Genomic DNA, 16,210 nt, shown 5'->3' with positions numbered 1-16,210 from the left:
CTAGTTGGTAAAAAATAAAAAAAATTAAAAAACAATCAAATAAAAAGTCAAATATTAAGAGAAAATGGTTTTATGAGAATAAACTTATTTTATTATTTTAAATAAAGTTGACATTTTTGGAATATTTGGAAGTGTAAAAAGTTAGAATATTATGGGAATAAAGTGAAAATATAAAGATTTAAAAAGAAATTTGGACTATTTGTCAAATAAAATTTTTTTTTAATTTTTCATTTAACAAGAATAAATTCAAAATATTAAGAGAAAAAAGTTAAAAAAGGCACAATTTTGCTAGAATCAACTTATTTGGAGGAAAAATAATGTCATTTTAGGAGCATTAAAGAAAATATTGTTTTAAGTTATAATGTTGTAATTTGTTCTAGGAAAAGAAGTCGCAATTCATTATGAGAAATAAACTAAACAAAATGAAGTTATATTTTTTCGTATATTAGATAAGCAAATAATTATAATACTATGGGAATAAAGTCAAAATATCATGGAAATGAAGTCACAATCAGGGATGTCCGAAAATTATCGGTACCATTAATTTTCGGCTTAATATAGCATAAAAAATATCGGTATTTGATTTGTTGCGATATTTCGAAATGCAGAGATGCAGTGTTTTCTGGAGCCAGCGAGAACACCTTAGCATATCAGCATGTGTTGCTTGACAAAACATCAACGTAGCCAAGTTGCCTTCTTTCATGTTTGACTTTTTGCTGGACAAAAGTTTGGACACCCCTGGTCCACATGAAACGTCTGGCTTCCTTCACGTTAAAAAATTCCATTTACTTTTTTCATTTGGCGCTTTAAATCGCAAACACGTGTGTTCCCAGCGGAGCGGCTGCACCGGAAATAACTCAGATGTTATGAAATATGCTCACGGTGATGAATACGGACTGTACTTCTAAAAAGCTGCGCCAATCCAAGACGGACTGAAGGTGATACTTTGCTCTCTTGTAGTAGCTGCTATCTGTCTGCTTGCAGATAATCTATCAGGAAATATACGGCGCCTGCTCTCTGGGCCTACGCATTGCGACCTCCCTGCATTGTGTTGTCCTCTGATGCAAAGCACCAGTGAAACATAAAGCAGCCTGGAGGCATCTGGGCGGGGTTACGTTATACACGGTCTGCGAGATATGGTGGAAGCAGAAATGTGTCGCTGGCGTGCACAGCTTGTGTCCTGCACTCTGCTGCAGGTGCGTGTGTGCAAAGTTCATTCAAAGAATTGTCGCAGGCTTTGCTACACATCTGAAAATGAGAAAATCGACATCTTTAGAGTCCTTGACTATGGAAAAATGGCATGGAAGGGTTTGCATGACTTCATATTTCAGCATTTATATACACAGTTATGTATTTACTCAATATTAGCAAGGCCTTAGTCAGTCATCATCAAAGTTCAATGTTTTATTGTTTTCATAGCATTTTTGTCACGATCACGAAAATATCCGACATCAATATCAACTGGTATGGCATTTTTATGATGATGGGACATCCCAGTAATATGTCATGTTATGTCATTTTTTGCACAGGAATTTCCTCGCTCCAGCATCAGAGGCCAAGTGGCGGAAATGGTGTCGTCGTTCAAAGCTCCGTCAGCCTCAGACGTGTTTGTTTGTGTTCCAAGCACACATTTGCACCGGGCAAAGCAATTACACCAGTGCGCTTGTAGTCACGTTAAACTTTAACGCACACTGCAAGGGACCTCAAGACCTTCAAAGAAGCAATCCGTCGCCTCCTCGCACCATTTCAAAAAGCCCGTTCGGGGTCACTTACTTCTTGCTGCTGCTCATGTCGGCGACCGGCGTGTGATAAACGTCCTTTCACTGAGTGTCCCGAGACCTGACAAAGACACACAAGCAGCGGTAAAACATCCTCTTCCAGGACGAATGATGCTGCACGAACAGGGGATGATGATAAAAGGCCCACCGGACAGCTCATTCGGTACACTTGCACAAGTCTTGACTGCATTTATTGAACTTTAGTTTGTGTTTCTAGTACTTTATCAACACAAGAAAGGTCTAAATATTTGAAACAGCTGTCAGTATCATGCAATACGCAAACACACAAATTGTCCACAGGTATTCATTTTTAAAAACTAATTGGATTTTTTTTAAATCTAAATAATTAAAATAATTTTTGAAAATAAATTACAGTATAAAGATATTTTTTCCCATTTAAAATAAACAAATAAAAAAATTAAGAAAGTGTATCTCACATGATTTAGTAAGTAAAACTGAGCATTATTGTCATTATCCATAATACTGGATACAGATTATGTACCTAATGAGGTGTCCAAACAATGTGGCGCAATCACAAAAATAATAATAATAAGACTTCCGGTAATCTGTGCACAATTCCCAGATAATAATGTATTGTTTGGTCCAATGAAGCAAAACAGACACTAGAACATTTCCTACAAAAAAAGAGGAAAAGTGCACCATCTGGAAATGAGATGAATTCTCGTTTGTCCTACTTGGCAGCCACTACTGCAAAGTGCGTCAATGACTTACAGCTGCAGAGTTGATCTTTGCCTCCTTCTTCTTCTTCTTCTTCTCCTCCTCCTCCTTCTTCTCTGCTCTTTCTCTCTCTCGACTCTGAGAAAGTGAAGAAATGTTCCTGCTCCAGAGGTCCACTCAAGTTTGTAAGTGACGCTCAGCTGGCCGCCTGTCAAAGCCACTCCTCCTGGGGCAGGACGAGGAGGCGCGCACCGCCGCTGCCCTGCCGCCGCTGGTGGTCCTCCATCATCACCACCGCCATCATCATCAAATAAACCAGCAGGCCCTAAAGTAGACACAATAAGAACACAATAAGTAGGCACATGATGTGGGATGTTGCCTATCTGTAAAGTTGATCAATCGGTCTTTATCGGGAATGATTATCATAAAGGAAGTCAAGTAAGTGGCGTCAACGTGCAGCGACCTCTGCTGGTGAAGTTTTTGTATGACATCCTTCATGCATCACTAAAACCAAAGAGCAGACTTTATTCCATACCTGGCCGTTTAAGAGCTTCTTTAAACTCGTACATCCCACCGATGATGTTTGGAATAGACTCGAACAAAACAGGAGAGTTTGAAAAAGAAGAAGAAATGTAAAATAACAAGGGTGTCACAAGACACTCAGATTGGGTCTTACTTTTAAGACAGAAAGGATAAGCGGTAGAAAATGAATGAATGAATGAATGAAGAAACAATCTCTGTTCTTCTCCTCCCCCATTTAAGTTTCAAACACTTAAGTTTAGAATGAGTAAATCGGAGATGCTAAGTTGCTAGCTTGCTATGCTAGCTTGCAGCGATACTGTACAGCGATACTGTACACTGCATGCAGTGGAAAAGCAACAATCAGGACGTAAACTGGTTTTCTATGATCTAACTACAAAAATCACTAATCTCAGTCGGGTCTGGAACCAATTCACCGCGATAAACGAGGGAGGAAAATACACCTGAGGCATCCTTTCTTGTTATCAAGGTTAAGGTAATAATTGCTAACAACTGTATGTAACAATTGCTGTTGTTTTTTTCACCTGTGCATCACAATGTTCAAATGTGCGATGAGGTACAGAAGGAACTGATTTGTTTTATTGTTTTTCCATCTTAACCTTAACAGTGGCTAACTTTTTTTTGGCTGTTAAAGCTGTTAGGTTGCTCACTTAAAAGTGCCCTGTTATGCAAACGCAACTTTTTAACAGCACCGTGTGCCAACAGAGCCCATTTATGAGCACCAAGCACACAAACAGATTTCATCATTTGGTTGTTTGCTTAGTGAAACGGCTAACCTAGCATGATGTTGAGTGCAATGTTAGCACCGTAGCTCACATAGCCATGCTAGCTTTGCTGATGTTGCTTGAAACCACTACAACCCATGTCCCGCCCCTTTGCAAAGTTTTTGCCAACCAAAACAAAAACAACAACAATCCCGGCTACATTTTAATTCTTTGTACAATAAACAGTACCCATCAATTAAATATGACAATAAAATTCACATATTGAACTAATAGGGGTAGGTGAAGTGTATGCATGTACTTGTATACATGTTCAAAAGTAATTATTCATTCATTCATTTCTACTGTTTATCCTCACAGGGGTCGCGGGGGTGCTGGAGCCTATCCCAGCTGTCTTTGGGCGAGAGGCGGGGTACACCCTGGACTGGTGGCCAGCCAATCACAGGGCACATATAGACAAACAACCATTCACACTCACATTCATACCTATGGACAATTTGGAGTCGCCAATTAACCTAGCATGTTTTTGGAGTGGGAGGAAACCGGAGTACCCGGAGAAAACCCACACATGCACGGGGTGCACCTAGTCTCTTAGCTGTGAGGTCTGCGCACTAACCACTCGACCGCCGTGCAGCCCAAAACGAATTAATTAAACAAAAAAACAAAACAAACAAACAAACAATAATAATGAGTTTCATGTACTGCATGTTGACAATTAACCAGCACAGGAGGAATGTCCTCACTCATTAATCCATGCTCAGCTACGTCCTGTTACTGGACAACTAAGAAGAAGACACTTTGGCACTGTGTGTGTTTGTGTGTGTGCACCCAGCAGCACTACACCAGAGAAACAACATTGTCGTGGGAGACAAAGTGTCTCCTTCCTTGTCAGCAGCCTGGATAGATAAATAATTGAATGTGAGCTCTTGTTGATAAAATGATCAGTCAAGTACAAGCAACTGCTGTACATACAGTAAGAAGTACAGTATATGTTGTAAAGACACCGGTAAACATGGATGTACTTTAGAGGTACTTTCTCAGTATACTGGTAGAGTCACAGTCCTTAAGAGAAGTACTGACGCTTTGGCCACAAGTTGGACATGTTCAGTCCTAATTGTCCTAATTGTCCTACCTCGTCTTGCCAGACAATAACAGCTGTTTGTTGACTTATACTGCTGTACAATCTGCATACTACCCTGACGTACAGCATCTGGAAAAAGTGAGTACAACCCTCTCATCTCAGCAAGAATTAGATTTAGGGTATTTCCCCATGCATTTGTGGGTTTTCTCCGGGTACTTTCCTCCCACATTCAAAAACATGCATGCAAACATTACTATGAATTTGGGGAAGAACTAAATTTGAAACACTTCTATGCTAGGACTACGTTAAAAAGCCATAGCATTTCAGTATGTGGAATCAAACTATGGAATGGATTGAGTAAGACCCTCAAACAATGCACAACGATGAGCCAATTCAAGAAACAATACAAGCAGTTGATGTTTGCTAAATACAAGGATGAAGAGTCTTGAACCAGTCATGATGTGCTATATATATCACTATATTGACACTTACTATGGTACCCATTATGTCATTGGATGGTCATATCACATCATACTTCGGTACGTAAAAAAAAAATTTAAATTACAAAAAAAATTTAACGATATTAGGAAAGCAGGAAGTGAACAAATGTAACAGTTACTGATTGTAAAAGTACCAGATGGAGGGGTAGGATTTAATAAGCTTTGCTTCTTCCTACTCCTTTTGGACATGTGGAACTGGGAACTGATTATGGGATGCACTCAATTGTAATCTGATGCATGTTCAAATGAAATAAAACCATTACCATTAGCATTACCGTGATCCTGTCGGGGAGTACAAGCTGGGACTAGCAAGAAACCTCAGTGACAGGCACAAATAAGCACACTTTACAGGATAAGAACTGGAAGACTTGCACCAGGGGAGGGGGGAAGGGAGGTGAAGGTGTTCCAGCACAGGGACAGCCAGAGACAACAATTGCAGCCATAACTGGAGGGGGATGGGGGGGTGTATCATATGTGCGTGAGTGTCCTTGGATGCGTGCGTCTAGGCGTGGGAAAGTCGTCCGGTCTATAGCAGTTGCCATGGAGACGACCGTCAAGGTGTCCCAAGCAGAGTCAACAATCAACAGGTATCTGTGAAGGAAGATATCTCAGACATACAGTAGTTACAAATGGGGATTAATCGTGATTAATCCATTTGAAAACTGTGATTCATTGAATTGCATTTGGAAACCTTTTGACAGCTCTAAGGCCGGGATCGCACGGAATCCGTTGCGGCCACCGGAAGCATTGAAATCCTTGTTTTAGGCTCACACTAGCTCTATGCGACAGACCCACAATGGAAAGAATCCTTTTGGGGTCGAACTTCTGTTTTGTGCCGATAATTATCATCTTGATATCAGCGGTTGATACCTTTATCGGACTTTTTTCCAATCATGAAAACCCATATTAAAAAAATGCTGTATACAACACACACTGTATGTGTTCATTCCGTTACAGGAGATATGTCATGTTACACATATCGTTATCGGCTGATATCGGCATCTGAAATTGAGAATCGGAAAAAAGTGCAGACAATAGACAAAAGTGCGTGCATTAATGTGTGTGCTTTTCATCACTTTGCAATTTTCCTCGAATGGAAATTCAGCGTTGGTCCTGCTTTATTGTTTTTATTCATAACACATAATATTGTGAAGCCTAACATCAGTGTGACATAGGCGAGACAAATTAGCGTTGGGGGGGGTTGTCCCACATACATTAGTGTATAATGCAAAACACCTCGGAAGAACAGGCAGGTCAGCCTTGTCCTCCGCTAGGACATTTCGAAGAGAGAAATGAAATCAGGGATCAGCTGATTATTCCCCACCTCTATTTCCAATACGTCTTCAAAGGTCAGCGATATATTGGACGCCATGTCTGGTGAGGGGAGGCTCAGAGGGGGAATGCGACCTCGCCTGCCAGAGCTTTGTTGTTGGCAGGGATTTGTGCAGAACATTCTCCAGCTGATGTTTGGATTCCAGCTGTCTTTGCAACAACTTTTATTGTCTTCCGGCTTCTGACTTTTTAGGGGGAAATAGTTCCAAGAAACACAATTCCAGTTCCCCTAACACTTTCTGTCATGTCTCTTCTACGATGTTCTTACTCTACTGATACTTTCATGTTGGTATTGACTTTTTTATGTTTTTTGGGGGTTTGGAAGAGAAATAAAAACATTTAGTTGATTTACGATGTGCAGCATGTGCCTCTGTATTGTTATACAATGCATTGTGGGATGGATGTGGACTGTTTGGAAAATGTACTGCATGATTTACTGTGCTTCAGGGCAATGGTGATACTTTCCGTGCCGAAAGGATTTTAACATTTTGCTGGAGAATATACACAAGTAATTGCATCATTTTGTAAAGATAGATGGGATTTAGATCCTTTGGCAAATGTTTTAAATTATAATAATTATAAGAAATATATAATTATTATATCTTTTGTCAGATTTGAGTATTACATGTGAGGCAGACTTTTGTTAAAATATGAGTGTTATTGTTTAGAATAGCAATAACTAATTCATACAAATAATCTAAACTATTGTATTTTTTTACATAATCTACACGTGCAGTTCAATCATTTACTAAAGTGTATGCTATGCTAATGAAGTTTGTTGGCACCTGAATCAGGTTATTTGAAAAAATAATCAAATTTTCCCCATTGACTATGCTATTTCAAGACAATAATCCATATAATAAAACAAATGAAAATAAAAATGCATTTTTATTGGCCGGCAGAAAAAAATTCTAAAGTAACTTTTCAATTCGCCTCTTCAAAAGTCAGCTAACTTTGTTCTAGGGTTGTAACGTAGTGGATATTGCATGCTATTGCAGTACAAATCCCATAGAGGGCACTGGTGCATTATGTTATGCATTTCTATGCTGTGCTTTATCTATGCCGGTCATTTTAGAAGTAATTTTAATGTGTGCATTCAAATGAATCATTTGGATTTCATTATAGATATTCATACATTCCCAAATAGTGAGGTTTAAGAGTATGGAGGTGGGAGTATAATTTACAGGAAAAGGACTTGAAACACAACAATACAGTATTTGTGTGTATGTATGTTGCACCCCGCGGGCAGTAGATGGCGCCATGTGTATGTGTAATTATTTTCCTACCGGCGGCAGTTTTATTTCAAAGCGAAGAAGAAAGCAGGCAGTAGGGTCCTGTAAAGGCGGAGGCAATTCGTGGACCAGCCAACACATTTTTGTTTTTAGCATTTCCCCCCACCCCGCATACTTTTACGAGAGTCTTCTTGTGTAAGTTATATTACCGGTTAATGAGGCCATCTTGTCATATTGGCTATATTTCTAAGCCTGCTTGTCGTCGTTGTTGGGCGGTCGTGGTTCATCGCAAAATGACCTGATGGGCTCCATGGCTTGCTAGCTAATATTTTTAGCTAGCAACAAAGTCATTTGTTGTGGACTCGAAGAACCATTTGGGGGGTGAACCGACGGTTTCGGTCAAGAAAAGTAATTTTGACGCATTGGATGCACCTCAACGGTATTGTTGGGCGGGTTGGCCGAAAATGGTTGGTATGTGGATACAAAGCGGATCGTTTTTAATGGCGGACGGGGGATTGTGGATGTGACGTCAACTTCGCCCTCATGTCCTGGATGAGACTGGTTGGAAAATCGATACCTGTTTTAGGGGGATTTTTACTTCCAGATGAAGATCAAAAGAGAAATCCAGGCGTTTTTGTTTTTCTTTGCTTTTAAGCACAGACGTTCATACGGGGTCTGTGTTGTTGCTCTATTGTTGGTGTGATTTGACACTGAAGTATAAAGTGTTGCTGATTGGTGTGTTGTGATGGTTATTCTACTGTGACTTCTTTGATATATTGTATATTAGTCTGTGGAATGGGAAGGCTTTGCAATAAAGTGGCTGTAAACAACTAGGATTGATTTGAGTGTTGTGCATTTGAGGATACAATGCTGTTGAGTGTCAAAGGGACAGAGCGAGTTGTCGATTTGGTTGTTTAAAATCCAAAGTGTGTGGAATTTAGGGCAAAAACTAATGGTTATCAGGCGAGCCTCATTGAGGTTTGCATCTTTGTTGGAAGAGATTTGTAATAGACAGACAGGCACAGTAGGTGGACTGGTATTGTTATTGGGACAGTGTTTGGAGCCTGCAGTTCGGCATCCCCTTGTGTGCTTGGGATTTGCATGTAACATGCATGCTAGGGTAGTCACAGTTGTACACAGTGTAGGGCCCTATGAAATCTGTTATTTTTCCCCCAAAATTTTTGTTTCAATGTTTCCCTGTTTCCCCTTTTTCATTAAAATTTCCCCCTTATTTTATTTACACAGTTAAACAGGATGTGGTAAACAGTGTTTGTGTTTTGAAGACTGGAAGTGTGTTTGTGTTGAATGCGTGGAAGAATAAATGGCCGTTTGCATTAACAAGTGGCAAAACACATGTTGTAAACAAATTCATTCAGCCCGAGCAGTACACACACAGTCACACACACAGTCGCACCCAGCATGCTCTGCTAAACTAAACTAACCTCGCTATCTTCCATTCACACTCCATAAGTGAGGCATCTGATTGTTTCCAGATTTTTAGTTAGTTCCGAAGGGGTGTGTGTGTGTGTGTGTGATGAGATTCCGCCACGAGATTGAGCGGTCCGTCGAGGAAATACACAATGACAACATTTCATTCACATTATGTCAATTTTCGTGTCCCACAGTACATATTGGCGAATTCCGCGATTCTATCAAAGCAGGCATCATTGGGCCCTAAACAGGTGTAAATGGTTGTCTGTATGTAGCCTGTGATTGGCTGCTGACCAATCCAAGGTGTACCCTGCCCCTCACCCACACCCAGTTGGGACAGGCTCTGGCTCAACTGTAACCCTAATGAGGACCAGCGTTTCTAGAAAATGGATACTTTATATATCATGGATATTTTAGGCCCTTCTTGTTTAGACCAAATGCATCTATGGGATATTTGTTTTGAAGGGCTATCTTGGTTGGACAACTTCCGGATGGTTTGTCAGTTTTGACAAGGCTACGACTGCATTTTCTATCAACGGGGACCTTTTAAGTGAAGTTGGTTGGGAACTTTATTGACTGTCGACATTCTAAGGGCTTGAGATTTGTGTCACCAAGTTGTTTTTCTGAAAATGAAATTTACATATTTGGTTACAGTGGAATGATGGACAAGAATGTTCTTCAGACATTTATCAGGTCGTAAGTGGTGGCATTTAGGCAAGTGTTGTATTGCTGTTTTAAGAGCAAGCATTGTTGGTGGCTGAGGCAAACATGGGATGAGAAATGGTTGAGGTCGGAACCAAACCTATTAGTTTCTTCTGGGATAAGTCATTCAAACACAAAGGGACATGAGAATTACTCTTGTGGTGAGAAACTGTCCACAGCAGTTTTGCATCCTACCATTTTGAGCTTTGGGGTTCTACACATTTTTAGACCTTGTTTGGTTAAGTGGTGGCATGTTGGAGTGGCAGGTTGCAGGTTGCTGAGCTGAGAAGCTCTGGTGGGAATAATGCAATTCTATACCCTTCTGTCTGCAGGTGCTGTTGTTTGTGCTTCAGCATGGCTGTCGTCATCCGTTTACAGGGACTGAGGATCACTGCTGGTTCTCAGGAAATTCGCAAATTCTTCACCGGCCTTAAAATTCCAGACGGCGGCGTGCACATAATTGGTGGGGAGCGGGAAGAAGCTTTCATTATTTTTGCTTCGGACGAAGATGCGAGAAGAGCCATGACACGCTCGGGGGGTCAAATTATGGGCGGGTGCGTTACTTTGCTGCTGAGCAGCAAAACGGAGATGCAGAGTCTACTTGAAAAAAGTGCAAAAAAGGCGGAGGCAAATCAGAAGAGTCACCACGAAGACAACGGCAGGCATGCCCGAAGGTCCATTGAGTCTGACACAAGCCGGAGGGCAGCAAGTCGACATGAGGTCTCCCCACCGACCCGCCAACCGAGGCCCTCAAACGACAACTCCTTGTGTGTTTTTCTCAAAGGACTGCCGTTCACGGTGTCTGAAAGAGAGGTTTCTGATTTTTTCAGTGGTTTATGTATCATTGACATGACTCTACTGAAAAATAAGGCCGGCAAAAACAACGGAATGGGTCTCGTCAAGTTTTCCTGCAACGAGGAAGTACTGGAAGCCCTGAAGAGGGATAGGGAATACATCGGTTCTCGCTACGTGGAGGTTTCTCCGTCATCAGAAGAGGATTGGCGGCGGACAGTGGGACGGCATCCCATGGTTGCCAATGCAGAAGGCGGCTGGTTTGAAAGACACGGATCACCGGTACGCGGTCAAAGGAATTTCCATCATTCTATGAGGTCACAATCTCCTCCAGGCCAGCATTGGGTCTCCTCGTCCTCTAGTGAGGAGTTCTGTGTTCTGGTGGAAAATCTCTCCTTTGCAGTAGAAACAGAAGACATTAAAAGACTCTTTCGCCATGCAAACCTCGAGGATGACCAAATCTTGTTCATGAATGCAGATGATCACAAAAGTAGGTCTGCGTTTGTCCTCTTCAAGACCCTGCGAGAGTACCGCGAGGCAACAGCCCAGGAGAAGAAATCATTTTTCAATCGATGGATTCATACCCGCTCCATTTCAAGAGAAAAAATGGTATCAATTCTGGAAGAGAAGAGTATTCATTCCAGCCATTCTGGAAACGCAAGCAGGTTTAATGAGAGGCCTCTGTCCCTGACCAGGGATCCCGACATGGAGAAGGTTTGCCTGTATGTGCAGAATCTTCCCTTTGATGTGCGGAAAGTTGAGGTTATGGACTTCTTTTTTGGGTTCAGTATCACGGAAGAAAATGTGCTCTTGCTGCGTGACAATAGAGGCACAGGGACCGGGAAGGCCTTGGTTCTCTTCCCTTCCGAGTCAGCAGCCATGAGGGCCCTCTCTCTGAACGGACAGCGGTATCTTGGTGCCGAGGTTGTCCTCAAATGCATTTCACAGGTTCAGATGCGGGAGTTGACCTCCGAGCTGCAGGGGTTTCAAGTACCACAGCAACCGTTTGATTATTTCCCCGGGGCTGGTGACTTCAGAAGCCCTCGTGCCGGTAACATGCAAATGAACGCAGGGCCCCAAACCCACAGAGGCTGTGATGAGTTCTACGGAGACCTAAGCGGCCCACTTGACAGGGGCAACGGTGCACACGATCATTTTGGTGGTCCAACTTGCGTGAAGCTGCTTAACTTGCCGTTCCAAATCAGAACAGAAGAAATCTATGATTTTTGCCACGGATATCGCATTATACCCGGGTCTATATCGTTGCAGTACGACAGCAGCGGAGCAAGTAAAGGCACAGCAACTGTGGTGTTTGAGACCCGGCAGGAGGCTGTAACAGCAATTGGAGACCTCAACGGGCGGCCAATAGGTGCTCGAAAGATCCAGCTTAGGTTTGTGTGAAAGCGACATTGGGGTTTTAACACGCAACTGGCTGAAGCGCTCTTATTTTGAATGCCGCAGATTAGGTCGCAATAGTGTTTTGATTTTCATGCTGTATGGCTTAATGCCTTTTTAATGTTTAATGACTTTTTGCTGTGTATTTTTTCTCCAGTTGTATCATATTTTTGTTGGGAGTTAAAGCTGTTGCCTGTACATATTTTGGAATGCATTTATTCTACAAACCTTGACGTTATCAAGTTGACTAGTTGTACTGTGTGTATATGTATTGTACAGTTCACCAAGCTCTGTGTGATTCATACTGTCATGTTACTACATCAATTTCAGAAGAAAGTGTTTTTTATGTTTACTTAGATTTTGTTTCAGTAGCATATTCTTCCAAAATGCAATTAAAGTATTTGAAAAAGAGCTACTATATAATAAAAACATGATATGCTAAAGGCTGAATAAGTGGCTTCTATAGTTGGAATGCTAGGTGTCATGCAGAATAGCCGCATTTGATAAAAGGGACTGACTGGGCATTATTTTGAAATGTTCCCGGATGTCAAGGGTTTTTTTTGGTGAGAGTTTGACGCCGGTGACCATACAACACGCCGAGGAAGATCCATCAAGTCTGCAGGTGAATGATTCATTAGTTGGGGAATTTTAATTAACATGCCACAGACTTGCACTACCTACAAATACGCCGTAGAAGTTAACCAACGCAACAAAATGAAACTATTTTTAGAAAAAAGTAACGTTAAGTAGGAGCTAGCGTACGTGTCATTACGCTTTTTTAATAGTAGCATTTGGGGTACAGTAAAACTGTAAATACTCACTTTCGTGGATTAATCGTAAACTATTGCGGGTTTATATGTTTGTATAATGAGCAAAATAAGTGCATCGCTAAGCTAACGCGGCTAAGTTACGCGTACAGTGTTGTACTGCTGAAATAAACCTTGTGTTCCATGTAAACTAGTGCCTGATTGAATTGCTTGTTTAACTACCCATGATATGCTATATGGTTTTTAAATATATACCTTACCTATCTTAATTGGTAACATTCCCTTCCATTGTATACATGAATGAATAAAGATACTGTAAAAAAGTGAAAAGTTCACCAAACACACTTAACATGGATCCGGAATAAAGTTGATAAAGAAGATGTGAAGTTGATGGTAGTGATGAACCTGATTGACATCAGAATGGAGGTGTCAAGGAGAAGGATACCCCGGAAACACCTGGAGCCTGCCAGACCCCTCCGCCGCCTCCAAGTTGACATGGGTAAGTGGTCTGCAACAGAAAAGTTGCCATCAGATATGTTCTAATACATGTGCTACATTTGTATTTGTAGATATTCAACCCCCGATATATGCTCCATGTGCACAGGCCTTCTTGGATGCTGATGAGGTAAGAACTGCACTTGCATGACCGCTGAGTTGTTTGGGTTTTTCCTAAACTTTATCGGTTCCAACATCAAATTGTTCATCATGAAACCTTTAAATGTTAAGTCAAGGATGTCAATATAATAATTAACCACCGTAAAACCGTCAAAAATGAACAAGTGACGACTACTCCTTTCTCTCATAATACTGTACCAGAGCTGCGACAATTAATCGATGATCCATGGATTATCCAATTAATTGGCAACCATTTTGGTATCCGATTAATAGATTTATTCAATTTAAAACTGTAAACATCCTCTGATTTCATCCTCCCAAATAACCCAAGTCAAAATATTTTTTGCCTATTTTCTGATACAAAGGGGATGCAACTAATGATCTCATCCCATCTTAGTCTATTAATCTGAATCTTGCTCTTTCGATTAATCCAGTTTAAAGAATATTGTTTTTTCAAGCTTCTCCATTTTTGGGATTATTAATTTTTTATTTTTATTATTATTATAATATTATTATATTATTATTATAATATTAATTGTGGCATGTTTTTTGTCTTAAAATATAGTTCTCCCTAAAAAGGGTCTTGAAAGAGACGCTTCATATTCAGTGTCATGTTATATCAAGGTCCATTTTTTTTTTGCCATCCAAAAATTATTCCTTTCGTCATTACTTTAGCTATGACCAAGAATGGCTCCTTTTCTACCGTTGAAATGTCTTCTTTAGTTTTCTAACTAGAGTAAATAAAAAAGTAAACATATATTTAAAAATATCCCCAGACAAACATTGGCATAGAGCAGTTCTGCAAGATTGTCAACCTCCAAAAGCAGAAAGAAGGTAATTTTGACACATGACTGTCTTTCCTTACATCTACATGTGTATATTTTGAACACTCTATTGCAGAAAGAATATCTTACTCCAGAGATTTTTTAATTGCTCTGGCGAGATGTCCTGCAGCCATAAAGAGGCCAGAATTCCTACCGGACCACCCCGTAGTCTTACCCAGCGCAGTAAGTCACCTCTTCAATAGCAAATGTTGGTGTATTGAATATTTAATATATGGTAACAATGCCATCTTGCCAGAGATCTCCGAACTATCTGCCGTTACATGAAAGCGGCTAGAATGTCGGCAAAGAGGAAGTGTGAGTTCTGTCCTTCGTCTTGCATCTTCATCTCGTTTTCTTCCTGATCTGGTTTGATTTGTTCATATCAGGGTGACAGTACAAACACTGTATGCTCTTTGCGTATCTCAAAATTGTTTTGTTTTTTTACTTTTCTTGTTGTATTTATTTAGACATTTCACATGCCGTGCCTTTCATTTCATCAATAACAACCCAGAAACGACTCGGTTGTCCAACGCAAGTAGATTTACTGCTTCATTTCCCCTAGCATGAGTGATCTGCAGTGTTATTTTCTTTGACTAATGTATTTGTCACTGGTATTTTCTATTGGGGGAATTACAGTTACAAAAGATTACAGTTTGTTGTGTTGACGTTTACCTTTTGTGTGGAATTAAAACGTCTGCATCATATTCAAAAGTGCCTGTGGGATGTTCTGATGGATATTTGCAGCAAGATGGGGGTTCAGTCTGTGCATTGGTCTCAGGCCCTTGGTGTGTTTGTTCCATAGAAAAATGAGCAGAGTGAGCCCTTTTGTCTCTTTGTTCCAGTGGGTGGAGGCGGGGCCGCTAGCATACATACAGACTGCAAAAGAATGTAACACAATAGAAATTCTATTAGAAGATTGCGATTTTATAATCTCATTTATACAGTGTATATAATATATACATACAGTGCATCCGGAAAGTATTCACAGCGCTTCACTTTTTCCACATTTTGTGATGTTACAGCCTCATTCCAAACTGTATTAAATTAATCTCTTACCTCAAAATTCTACACAAAATACTCCATTATGACAATGTGAAAAAAGGGTTTTTTTTGACATGTTTTGAATTTATTAAAAATAGAAAACAAAAAAATCATATTTACATAAGTATTCACAGCCTTTGCCATGAAGCTCAAAATTGAGCTCAGGTGCATCTTTTTTCCTCTGATCATCCTTGAGATCTTTCTACAGCTTAATTGGAGTCCACCTGCAGTAAATTCAGTTGATTGGACATGATTTGGAAATATAATAACTGTCTATATAAGGTCCCACAGTTGACTGTGCATGTCAGAGCACAAACACCAAGCATGAAGTCAAAAGAACTGTCTGTAGACCTGCGAGACAGGATTGTCTTGAGGCACAAATCTGGGGAAGGATACAGAAACATTTCTGCTGCTTTGAAGGTCCCAATGAGCACAGTGGCCAGACGAAAGCCATCAGACCAGAGAATTTTGTTTCTCATGGTCTGAGAGTCATTCGGGTGCTTTTTGGCAAATTCCAGACGGGCTGCCATGTTCCTTTTACTAAGGAGTGGCTTTCGTCTGGCCACTCTACCATACAGGCCTGATTGGTGGATTGCTGCAGAGATGGTTGTCCTTCTGGAAGGCTCTCCTCTCTCCACAGAGGAACGCTGGAGCTCTGACAGAGTGACCATCGGGGCCTTGGTCACCTCCCTGACTAAGGCCCTTCTTCCCCGATCGCTCAGTTTAGAAGGCTGGCCAGCTCTAGGAAGAGTCCTGGTGGTTCCAAACGTCTTCCATTTA

General features: G+C 40.8%; 2 protein-coding genes across 8 annotated transcripts in view; one reads left to right on the top strand and one right to left on the bottom strand.

Annotated features, from left to right (window-relative positions):
* slc4a4a (solute carrier family 4 member 4a) overlaps positions 1-2,661 on the bottom strand; it is a 51,200-nt gene extending 48,539 nt beyond the window's left edge. For all 5 annotated transcript variants that reach the window (XM_058069740.2, XM_058069739.2, XM_058069741.2 and 2 more), the window contains exons 1-2: positions 2,511-2,661; positions 1,774-1,839 (exon numbers count right to left, since the gene is read on the bottom strand). In XM_058069740.2, coding sequence (XP_057925723.2) covers positions 1,774-1,790 — 17 coding nt within the window. In that variant the 5' untranslated portion in view covers positions 1,791-1,839; positions 2,511-2,661. The remainder of the gene's footprint in view (positions 1-1,773; positions 1,840-2,510) is intronic.
* A 735-nt stretch (positions 2,662-3,396) lies between these two features.
* gra (granulito) lies at positions 3,397-15,372 on the top strand. Of its 3 annotated transcripts, XM_058069754.2 has the most exons (6): positions 7,927-8,058; positions 12,058-13,449; positions 13,520-13,575; positions 14,342-14,399; positions 14,466-14,572; positions 14,646-15,372. In XM_058069754.2, the coding sequence occupies exons 2-6, from the start codon at positions 13,341-13,343 to the stop codon at positions 14,682-14,684; spliced, it is 369 nt and encodes a 122-aa protein (XP_057925737.2). In that variant the 5' UTR covers positions 7,927-8,058; positions 12,058-13,340; the 3' UTR covers positions 14,685-15,372. The 3 variants fall into 3 exon arrangements, 1 of the variants encoding a protein (XP_057925737.2); XR_009129544.2 differs by lacking the exons at positions 7,927-8,058; positions 14,342-14,399; positions 14,466-14,572; positions 14,646-15,372 and adding an exon at positions 3,397-3,471 and having other exon boundaries at positions 10,329-13,449; XR_009129545.2 differs by lacking the exons at positions 14,342-14,399; positions 14,466-14,572; positions 14,646-15,372 and having other exon boundaries at positions 7,914-8,058; positions 10,329-13,449.
* The last annotated feature ends 838 nt before the right edge of the window (positions 15,373-16,210 follow it).

The sequence above is a fragment of the Doryrhamphus excisus genome, linkage group LG3 (genome assembly GCF_037039965.1).
Source record: "Doryrhamphus excisus strain RoL-2023G ecotype Guam linkage group LG3, RoL_Dexc_Guam_v1.1, whole genome shotgun sequence".
In the NCBI taxonomy this organism is placed as follows: domain Eukaryota; kingdom Metazoa; phylum Chordata; class Actinopteri; order Syngnathiformes; family Syngnathidae; genus Doryrhamphus; species Doryrhamphus excisus.
The sequence above is the reverse complement of the archived record's forward strand: the minus strand, read 5'-3'. Positions and strand labels throughout refer to the sequence as shown.

Coding starts and splice junctions, on each gene's coding strand:
- gra (XM_058069754.2), top strand. CDS start 13,341: ATGGTAGTGATGAACCTGATTGACATCAGAATGGAGGTGTCAAGGAGA. Junction 13,576..14,341: donor CCTTCTTGGATGCTGATGAG/GTAAGAACTGCA, acceptor AAATATCCCCAG/ACAAACATTGGCATAGAGCA. Junction 14,573..14,645: donor CCGTAGTCTTACCCAGCGCA/GTAAGTCACCTC, acceptor CCATCTTGCCAG/AGATCTCCGAACTATCTGCC.